This window comes from Saccopteryx leptura, chromosome 9 (assembly GCF_036850995.1).
Source record: "Saccopteryx leptura isolate mSacLep1 chromosome 9, mSacLep1_pri_phased_curated, whole genome shotgun sequence".
Classification (NCBI taxonomy): Eukaryota; Metazoa; Chordata; class Mammalia; order Chiroptera; family Emballonuridae; genus Saccopteryx; species Saccopteryx leptura.
The window spans coordinates 3117432-3128909 of NC_089511.1; the positions used below are offsets into that span (position 1 = coordinate 3117432).

General features: G+C 43.4%; 2 protein-coding genes across 5 annotated transcripts in view; both read right to left on the minus strand.

Moving 5' to 3' along the window:
• The window catches only part of MYLK3 (myosin light chain kinase 3), an 84335-nt gene that overhangs the window by 49623 nt on the left and 23234 nt on the right, over positions 1–11478 (minus strand). The window lies entirely within an intron of this gene.
• Positions 2456–11478, minus strand: part of C9H16orf87 (chromosome 9 C16orf87 homolog) — a 32346-nt gene continuing 23323 nt past the window's right edge. For all 3 annotated transcript variants that reach the window (XM_066349922.1, XM_066349921.1, XM_066349920.1), the window contains one exon: positions 2456–3943. In XM_066349922.1, the coding sequence (XP_066206019.1) occupies positions 3825–3943 (119 nt within the window). In that variant the 3' untranslated portion in view covers positions 2456–3824. The remainder of the gene's footprint in view (positions 3944–11478) is intronic.

Consider the following 11478-nt stretch of genomic DNA (forward strand, 5'->3'; position numbering starts at 1 on the left):
GTCGCCCGCCCGGCCACGGTCTGCCCCGTGTCACCCACCTATCAAAGGATTGAGGTTGGGCCAAACTGCCACCCTGAAATCTGGAGACCTGCGAACACAGTAAATCAGGGAACATCTGCTTACTCGGGCAGAACCTCTGAAGCCAGAGACAGACAGGAACACACAGAAATTCTGAAGACCGCTGGGAGCGGCACGCATGAGTGTGAGGATGGGAAGCTAACGCCCAGGGCTGCAGTCGTGGTGGGCAGAGCAGCACGCTTCCCCGGGCACTCCTATGCTCCTACCAGGTTCTCAGTCAAGAACCAAAAAAACCAAAAACAGGCCCTGGCTGGTTGGCTCAGCGGTAGAGCGTCGGCCTGGCGTGCGGGGGACCCGGGTTCGATTCCCAGCCAGGGCACATAGGGGAGGCACCCATTTGCTTCTCCACCCCCCCCCCTCCTTCCTCTCTGTCTCTCTCTTCCCCTTCTGCAGCCAAGGCTCCATTGGAGCAAGGATGGCCTGGGCGCTGGGGATGGCTCCTTGGCCTCTGCCCCAAGCGCTAGAGTGGCTCTGGTCGCGGCAGAGCGACGCCCCGGAGGGGCAGAGCATCGCCCCCTGGTGGACAGAGCGTCGCCCCTGGTGGGCGTGCCGGGTGGATCCCGGTCGGGCGCATGTGGGAGTCTGTCTGACTGTCTCTCCCCGTTTCCAGCTTCAGAAAAATACAAAAAAAAAACAAAAAACAAAAACACCAAACAAAAACCCTTCATAGCTCTAGCAGAGAGAAGAAAGAAAAAAAGCATCTTGAAATATCCAGATCCTTCCCCAGGATAAAGGCCTACTCCACACATGAAAAGGCTTTTCCAGAGCCTTATTCACATACACTGGTTCAACAGGTTACATCATAAACTGGGGAAGCTTCTTTGTCCCTCTGCCAAAAAAAAATTTAAATAAAGATTTGCCTGACCTGTGGTGGCGCAGTGGATAAAGCGTCGACCTGGAAATGCTGAGGTTGCCAGTTCGAAACCCTGGGCTTGCCTGCTCAAGGCACATACGGGAGTTGATGCTTCCAGCTCCTCCTCCCTTCTCTCTCTCTGTCTCTCCTCTCTCTGTCTCTCCCTCTCCTCTCTAAAATGAATAAATTAAAAAGATTTAACAGCCCTAGCCAGTGAGCTCAGTGGCCTAGCATTGGCCCAGCACATGGAAGTCCCGGGTTGGATTCCCGGGCAGGGCACACAGAAGCGCCCATCTGCTTCTCCACCCTTCCCCTCCTCTCTCTCTCTCTCTCTCCCCCTCCCGCAGCCATTGCTCCACAGGTTCCAACACTCAGGCACTGAAGATGGCTCTGTGGAGCCTCTGCCTCGGGAGCTAAAAATAGCTCAGTTGTGAGCATGGCCCCAGATAGGCAGAGCACTGGCTCCGGATGGAGGTTGCTGGGTGGATTCTGGTCAGGGCACATGCAGGAGTCTATCTTCCCTTCTCTCGCTGGAGAAGGGAGGGAGGGAGGGTGGGAAGGAGGGAAGGAAAGGAGGGAGGAAGGGAGGGAGGGAGAGAAAGAAGGGAGGGAGGGAAGGACGGAGGGAAGGAGGGAGGGAGGGAGGGAGGGAAGGAGGGAGGGAGGAAGGAAAGGAGGGAAGGAAGGAAGGAAGAGAGGGAGGGAGGGAAGGAGGGAAGGGAGGGAGGGAGGGAGGGAGGGAGGGAGGGGACGGAAGAAAGGGAGGGAGGGAGGGAGGGAGGGAGGGAGGGAGGAAAGGAGGGAAGAAAGGAAGGAAGAGAGGGAGGGAGGGAAGGAGGGAAGGGAGGGAGGGAGGGAGGGAGGGAGGGGAGGGAAGAAAGGGAGGGAGGGAGGGAGGGAAGGATGGATTTAACATTATGAGCATCTGAAATAAATGAGTCTTCCACATGGCAAGCTCCAGCCTAGTCATCAGCCTCCTCCCTTATCCTACGACTACTTTAATGTGACTTTCTTCTAAGGTTCTTTAGCTTTAAAGTGACAGACTCCAACATCCATAATTCTTTAAAGAGATACCTACTGAATAAGCTTTCTTGCTTTCTCTGAGGATATATACTTGTCCACAACATTTTTAGATACTAACCATTTTTATAAATTTTTTCTCAAAATAAAAGTTTCTTCATATTATGTTTAAAAGATACAATCACATTATTCTGACTAGGTGGTGGCGCAATGGCTAGAGCGCTGACCTGTGATGCTGAGGACCCAGGTATGAAACCCCAAGGTTGCCGGCTTGAGCCCAGAGGTCTCTCTGACTTGAAGTCCAAGCTCGCTGGCTTGAGCAGGGGTCACTGGCTCGGCAGTAGCCCCCGGTCAAGGCACATATGAGAAGCAATCGATGAACTAAGGTGCCACAACTACAAGTTGATACTTCTCATCTCTCTCCCTTCCTGTTCCTATCTCTGTCTTTCTCTTTAAAAAAAAAGAAAAGAAAATTCCATTAGCATTCTCAGGAATAAACTTTATTAGCAGGGCATACAAGAAAACTGTACTAGTACCTGCAGGTAAACATGGGGGCTGACAGAAAAGGAATTCTTAGGAAAGTCTACCTCGCCCGGCCTTAGGCTCCCCCTGCTGGCTGTCACCGAGAGAAGGAGAAAGTAAAAAAAGCCCTTTCCTCCCGGGGAAGGTGCCAGGAGACGCAGGACAGACCCACGGGGCTGAGTTGTGAGGCAAGGGCAGCTCCCTTCAGGCTAATGACCACTGCCTGCCCTAATTAGGTTGTAGGACTTCCAAACAGATTTGGCTGATGGGGGTAGGTTTAAAACAAGGGAAGTTCTTATCAAATCTGAATACGTTAATCATTAAATCTATTTGCAAAACCGCCAAGCACTTAATATAAAATAATGCAACTATAAATAGTTATCATCTAACACTAGAAAAATTAAGAACTTAAATATATTTCACAAACTTCACTAGGACAAAAAGCTTGTAACACAACTATTTAATCTCTTCATTTCAATGTTAGGGTTTATTTTTGTCTTCCAGAGTGAGGTTAAGTAACAATTTAAATAATTACCAGGATGTGTAAATCAACATCCATTCAGATAAAACATTACTGCTTAAAAGTGGCTAAGAAATATTTTGCATGTAATAAATATATTTAATGTTTAGGTTAACAGGCACCATCTTGAGAGCAGAAAAGTGTTTTTTATAACCAATAAATTACATTCAAGAAAACAAGGTGTTTATATCTGAAGTATTACATATCCTTAAATGTTTTCTTAATATAGCACCCAAACTTCCAAACTGTCTAGAAAGTATTTCCCAAAATATAACTCATACATTAAGTCATAAAAATAAAGGCCAAGAAAAACTCAATTTAAGACAAAATTTACAATTTATATTAATTCCCCATTCAATAAAATATTACTTGCCAATTTTTTCAAAGTAAATGAACTGTAAATATGCAATTCATTAGTGCTGAATATCTGAAATATATATTTCAAAAAGTCATTCTTTCTCCGAGTATTTAAAATATTGCATCTCTGGTGGCAAACCTGAAAAATTATCAAGCATTTTATTTCCCTAATTTTCATACTGCCACTCCCATCTCTACCCCTTTAACCTTTAACAGTCATCCACCTTTTTTTTCTTTTTTGTAAATACACTTACTTATATCCCAACACAAAACACTGACAATACTCCTTGGAAGCCAAGGAAATCCCACCACAGTCAGGCCTACAGCTTTGCTCCCCAATGTGGCACCGGCTCAAGGACAGGGAAACCCTCCCGCCCTCACTGACGCCGTCAAATGGTCCTGAGAGTCCACAGCTGTTTGAGAATTGGCTGATGCAATCCTGAAGAACGTTTCAACACATTCTGCAGGCAAGTATCAGAGAATCAGTCTTTGATTGATAATTTTTCTATTTATTTCTGCCAAGGCGACTGAAAACACGAAAGCCTTTTCGTCAGAGAGGTTAGCATAGATGTCAATTTCCTTTTCCTGTTTTTCTGTTAAAAGAAAAAGGGAAGGCTTAATATAAAGGCGGTAGAGGCAGTACTTTTGTTTAAAAATATAAAGCTTTCAAGTGTTTCTTTAAAAAACAGTATTATACATGATGCTACAACGTACATTAAACATTACTGAAAAAAATTTAATTACAAAGGAGTTATTGAAATGTTATGAACTATATTCTAAAGACTAAATGAAGACTGTATATTTCTGCATACCACCTATAACTACATCATTTTTGAGAATCTCATATATTTCTTCCTCCTAATATGAGCCAACTGTCTCAATCAAAATGAATGTTCTCACCCAAAGATAGTCCCTCCTGAACATCAATGCTACCTTCACGAACATATTATATTAACTTCTTCCCTTTAGCCTGGCTACTGAAAATAAGAATAACCAACATTTACTTCTATTTCTCCCCTCCTGATTAAAACTGTAATCCAAGTTCATGGTACAAAAAATTCTTTTTGAGAATGAGCGAGTGAGAGGCAGGAGAGGGAGGGGAAGGAGGGAGAGAGGAGGAGGAGAGAGATGGGACGCATCAACTTATAGCTGCTTCACTTCAGTTGTTCATTGATTGCTTCTCATACGTGCCCTGACAGGGTGGGGAGGGGGCTAAACCCAGTGACCTTGAGCTTAAGACAGTGATCTTGGGCTTCAAACCAGCAACCCTGGGATCATGTCAATGACCCCACAATCAAGCCAGCAACCCTATGCTCAAGCTGGCGACCTCAGGAATTTGAGCCACAGTGTTCCGTTCGATGCTCTATCCACTGAGCCAAAAGACAAAAATGAAATCACCTATCTCAGTGGTCCCCAACCTTTTTTGGGCCACGGACCTGTTAATGTCAGAAAATATTTTCACGGACCGGCCTTTAGGTTGGGACGGATAAATGCACAAAATAAAATTATGCGACCGGCATAAAAACTGTGGTATTTTTAAATATAATTGTCAAACTTACGAGACAAGCATCAAGAGTGAGTCTTAGACAAATGTAACAGAGGGAATCTGGTCATTTTTTAAAAAATAAAACATCGTTCAGACTTAAATATAAATAAAATGAAAATAATGTATTATTTATTCTTTCTCTGCGGACCGGTCCGCGGCCCAGGGGTTGGAGACCACTGACCTATCTCACAAGCCAGCTAAAATCACAATCAACATCTTTGTGTACATTCTTCCACATTTTTTTCAGGCTCCACAATTCTCCTTTTGTCTGTCTTATTGTTGTTTTGCTTTTTAATCTAAGTTACAAATGCATATATACCTTAGAGTCCAATCATTTTTATAAAACTGGTTACCAAAAACAGAAGTCCTCCCCCACGCCAGATGCAACTGCATTTTTTTTTTCCAGTTGTTCCTTTTCCATGTTGCCTCTCTGAGTAACATCTGTACATGGTGCTACCTCTTGGTTTTTGGTTGTAGGCATTAACTGCCTTTGCATGGGGGGGGTATGATGTTACTGTTCTCCATCTCTGGCTCCCCTCATGCCTTCCCATTATAGTCCTATCAGTTTTGTGATAGTCAATGCTTCTATGTAAATGACTGCACTTTTGGAGAACAATGTCTTCGCTGAAAAGATTCTTTTATTGCATCTGTTTAATTTTCACTAATTGAACCCACACTCTCTCCTAGTTATATACCATTTTCAGAATGTTTACACATATTAGGCACTGTATTTTATCTTCTTGAAGAACTCTCTTCAAGTCTCTGCTCTGCCCCAGTCGGAAGGGGCTGCTCTCTCTCTGGGCCTACCGCACAGTGACCACCTGGAGACCACTCTCCAACACCACGCCGGGCCCTCTCCTCATCTCTCTCCCGAGCTGGACCCTGTGTCCCAGACCCCAGGACCTGTCTTGCTTTACGTCTTCATTTTGATGGCACGTATCCTGCAGTAGCTTCCTTAGGAAGGGAGTACAGGTTTTGAGACTCTGAATGTCGGAATACGTCTTTAGTCTGCCTTCACTCTAATTCATGGTATGGTTGACCAAAGACTCACAGTTTTCTTCTCAGTATTGTGAAGGCAAAAGACTGACTTCCACCAACAGGTGCTAATGTTTAAAAAACCCAACACTTTTTTATAGTTTTCTTAAAAAATTCTTGCTAAACTTACATTGAGAGTCGTGGACCATAAGTGTGTGACAGGAGTTGTGACGAATATGCATCCACGTAACCCACACCACAATCACGACACAGCAAGTCCTCACCTGCTCTCCCGTCTCTCGCTCCTCGCCCCGCCCCACCCGCAATGGCTGTTCTGCTCCCATCACATCCATGCTTCCACCTCACACACATGGCATCATAAGATGCACTATTTTGCGTCTAGCTTCTTTTGCTTAACATGTTCTTGAAATTCATTGATGCCCTTTGTATATGAGGAGTCTGTTCCACTGCATTAATTCTAATACCATTTTGATTCTTTTGTCTTTTTTTCTCCAAACACTTGAAGAACTTCTTTCCTTTAACCAAAGAGATATGATTTATGATAATAGCTCTGGCAGAACCTCTCCTTTTAATCATTCGTTGGGAATTTGGTGGGCCATTTCAACATGGAAACTCAAAGTTCTTCAGATTCAGGGAAATTCTTTTTTAACTTTTATTTACTTATTTCAGAGAGAGAGACAGAAACATAGATCTGTTCCTGTAGGTAGATGCACTGACTGGGGATTGAACCGACAACCTCTGCAAATCGGACAACGCTCCACCCAACGGAGACATCCACCAGGGCTGGGGAAAGTTCTTGAATTATTTCACTGATGCCTTCTTTCTCCTCTATCTTCTATGCTCTTTTTCTGCAATGTCAATTATTTATAGATATTGACCTCAAACTGGTCCTCTGAATTTCTTACCTTATCTATTCTACTTTTTTTAATTGCTATGGTTATTTATTGATTTCAGTGAGAGAGTAAAGGAGGGAGAAAGGAAGGAAGGGAGAGGGGGAGACAGAGAGAGAGGGACAGAGGGAGGAAGGGAGAGAGGGAGAGAGAAAGGGAGGAAAGAAGGGAGGGAGGGAGAGGGAGAAAGAGAGAAAGAGAGAAAGAGAGAGAGAGAGAGACAGGAAAATCGAGCTGTCCATGCATGTGCTCTGACCAGGGATCGAACTGGCAACCCCAGCACTTCGAGAAGATGCTGTAACGAACCAAACTATCTGGCCAGGGCACCCAATCTACTTTTTCATCTCTTTTCCTATTGCTCTACATTTTGGTACATTTCTTCAATTTTAACTATAAGCCTTCTGTTATGCTTTTTCATTTTTGTAAATCATAAAAATATATATATATGCATAAAGGGAGAGAGATTGATATTTTAAAGTTCATTTTCCAGGTACTCTTTGACATTTGCAATTTCCTTTTAAATACCATCTTGTTGGCCCTGGCCAGTTGGCTCAGTGGTAGAGCATCAGCCTCGTGTGTCAATGACCAGGGTTCAATTCCCCGTCAGGGCACACAGGCAAAGCACCCATCTGCTTCAACACCCCTCCCCCTCCTGCAGCCATGATTTGATTGGTTTGAGTGCACTGGCCCTGGGCACTGAGGATGGCTGCAAGGAGCCTCCACCTCAGGTGCTAAAAATAGTTTGGTGGTGAGCATGGCCCCAGATGGGGGTTGCCGGGTGGATCCTAGATGGGGTAAATGTGGGAGTCTCTCTATCTCCCCTCCTCTCAATTTGAAAAAAAAAAAAGTCACCTTATTGTTTTATGACCACAGTATCCTTTCTTACTAAAAATAATTATTAAAATATAAAAAACAAGGGCTTGACCAGGCGGTGGCGCAGTGGATAAGCATTGGACTGGAATCAGGAGGACCCAAGTTCAAGACCCCGAGGTCGCCAGTTTGAGCGCGGGCTCATCTGGTTTGAGCAAAGCTCACCAGCTTGGACCCAAGGTCGCTGGCTCCAGCAAGGGGTTACTCAGTCTGCTGAAGGCCCACGGTCAAGGCACATACGAGAAAGCAATCAATGAACTAAGGTGTTACAACGAAAAACTAATGATTGATGCTTCTCATCTCTCCATTCCTGTCTGTCTGTCCCTATCTATCCCTCTCTCTGACTCTCTCTCTGTCTCTGTAAAAAAATAAAAATTAAAATTAATTAAAATATAAAAAACAAGAAAGTCAATTAAAAATGTGTTTTTAGACATATCATCAGGCTGTCCTTAATAAAATAATGGTAGACCTTGCTTCAGATTTTTCAAATGCAGGGAGTCAAAAAGTTTATTAAACTAAACAGCTACTTAACACTAAGAAGCGTATCAAAGAAGTCTACTCTAAAATATACGGACACTTCAAATGTCCTGTTTCTTCTCTTATTATATTTAGAGAAGACGATCTGCCTCAGGAGTTAGCAAAACAGACCCAGGGGCCAGCTCCAGCCCCTACCTGTCTTTATGAAGTAGGCCGGCACACAGCCACGCCCATCATTTACGTAAGGCCACGCTGCGTCCCAGGGGCTATGACAGAGCAGAGGAGCTGCGGCAGGGGCTGCATGGCCCTCAAAGCCTAAAATACTCAAATGGCTCCTCACAGAAAAGCTTGCCGACCAGCCTCCGCCCCTATTAAAAGATCTGTTTATTCCTCAGAAGTTGCTTTGAGTACTTTATTGTCTGTATTCAAAGCAAATAAATCAAAAGCATATTTTACTCGAGAAATAACTTTCTTAAAATTTTTCTATTATAAACTGAAAATACTTAAAAAGAATTTACAGCAAAATAAATGTGTTTTTTTCTTCCAGTTAATATGAAATAAAAAGTTCAAACGTGCCTCTAAAGAGTCCCAGCACATTCCAGTCTACCTGAATCATTACCAGCCAGAAGCAGCGGTCATTGGGACTTGGACATGAGCTGCAAAGTATAGAATGGTGACAATTCCAGTGCCATGCGGACTTTTCCTGTGTGGACTTTTCCTGGACTCCTGCTCCCTGTGACAGCTCCTAACAGACTGAACTGTGGTTGGGTTGCATTTTTCAGGGAATTGGCATGGTAATGGGGCCAATTTGGACTTGGTGAACATGTTAAGGACCCTACTCTTTTATGGATTCTTGCTGTATTGGCCAAGAGTTTGCTTAAAGGCTTTTAATCACTGTAAAAAAAATAGAAGACTGGTATACTATTCAGCTAGAAGAAACGATGACATCGGATCACTTACAGCAGAATGGTGGAACCTTGATAACATTATGCGGAGTGAAATAAGCGAGTCAGAAAAAAAAAAAAAAAAGAGTCCCAGCACACCTACACCGACTCCGTCGGACCAAGACCACTATCTGATCTGTTCCGGACCCTCTCACCCTCCAGCAGGGCGGTCCTCCACTCCTCAGTTATATTTCTTTTGCTTCAACTGTCAAGAATGTCGCTCGCCAGCACTTCCCTCTCTTCTTTCTTCTGTTGACTATTCTTTACCTAGTTTCCCTTCTGATTGGGTTCTAGCACAGATTTTCTGATCATCCCACTGTTACGTTAAAGCAACACAGTCAAAACGAGAGAATAAACTCTCTAGAAGAGCAGTGTAACAGAAGGGAAGAGAAAAAAAGCAGTAAAATTACCCTAGGAATTAATGAGTAGCTTAAGTTCAGACTGCAGAGAACACAAACAATATAAACCACATTCCTTTAGACATATAATAGTAAATCTTTACTTTGAAAAAAGTTAACAAGAGCTATATTGGTGAAGTTATTTTCCTTAACAGCATTAACTTTATTCAAATAAAAGGAGAGAAAAGTGGTAAACAGGTAAACAATCCTCAATGTTTAAAAAAAAAGATATTTAGTTATGCTTGAATACCTCGGACTGACTACCTGAAAAAGCAGAGTATCACTCACAAACGTAAGAAATTATAAAAGCATTTCACTGAAGATAACATTGTTTTGATAGATGTTTTTATAGAATTATAAAGAGCAATAACCCCTTTCTTCTATTAACTACTAGTGAAAAAGCCTTGATTTACAAAAGATACTTATGGACATATAGGGATCCAGTGCAGTGTGCTACTCTTGTGCAATCATTGACAATGTCCATGGTAAAAAGTCTTTTAAAAAAGATGTATAGCTCTGGCCGGTTGGCTCAGTGGTAGAGCGTCAGCCTGGCGTGCAGAAGTCCCGGGTTCGATTCCCAGCCAGGGCACACAGGAGAAGCGCCCATCTGCTTCTCCACCCCTCCCCCTCTCCTTCCTCTCTGTCTCTCTCTTCCCCTCCCGCAGCCAAGGCTCCATTGGAGCAAAGATGGCCCGGGCGCTGGGGATAGCTCTGTGGCCTCTGCCCCAGGCGCTGGAGTGGCTCTGGTCACAACATAGTGACGCCCCGGATGGGCAGAGCATCGCCCCCTGGTGGGCAGAGCGTCGCCCCCTGGTGGGCGTGCCGGGTGGATCCCGGTCGGGCGCATGCGGGAGTCTGACTGTCTCTCCCCGTTTCCAGCTTCAGAAAAGAAAAGAAAAGAAAAGAAAAGAAAAGAAAAGAGAAAAGAAAAGAAAAGAAAAGAAAAGAAAAGAAAAAAAGATGTATAAATAAAAAAAAAGAGCTCAAGTTTTAGTTAACCCTTTGAGTAGTATGAATGTTCATGTACATTGTGCCTCCTGACCATCCAAAGTACAATCGATTTATTTTAGAAATGTGTAAGGTAACATTAAAAAAAGGCAAATGTATGTTCTTCTTATTTCCTTATTGGTTATCAAACAAACATGATTTTAAGTTAATAAAACTGTAACTAGAACTAATTACATTTTTTGAGAAAAAAAAAAACTCGGGGTGGGGTCAGCGAGCATGAAAAAAACTACTCAAAGGGTTAATGGTAAAAACAAGTTATTGGTAGACACAGTACTTATTCGAAGAAAGGAGATCTGTAAGGAGAAATATAAAAACATTTTGGACCAAAAAGAGTTCACCTATTCAACAGCCGCCTCACAGCAGGGAGCACGCAGTGCGCAATTTAAAGATTCCTATTGGGCCCTGAACAGTTGGCTCAGTGGATAGAGTGTTGTCCTGGTGTATGGACGTCCCGGGTTCGATCCCCAGTCAAGGCACACATGAGAAGTGACTATCTGCTTCTCTCCCCACTGCTCTCCCTCTTCTCGCTCTCTTTTCCCCTCCCACAGGTAGTGGCTCAATTGGTTCGAGCATCAGCCCCGGACCTGATGCTGAAGACAGCTTGGTTGATCTCAGCGAGTCAGCCTCAGGTGCTAAAAATAGCTTGACTGACTCAGAGCATCAGCCGGGTAGATCCTGGGTGAGGTGCATGTGGGAGTCTGTCTCACCATCTCCCCTCCTCTCAATTAGAGGAAAAAAAATTTATACTGAAGAATACTTCCAATAGTAAATGTTTAAAACTCATACTATGCAGTTTGAAATAAGTCTTAACAGAATCCAGATTTATCTTTAAAAAAAAAAGAAAAAGTACAAAACCACTTTAACAGACTTCTTTAGGGTGTCACATACACAGTATTAGCTCTGAACTCTACCAACATCAATTTATAGCAAGGTGAATATTACCTAATTTAAGCCTTTAGTTTTCCAGTAAGAACTAAAATTCTTCTTTTCTTTTTTTGA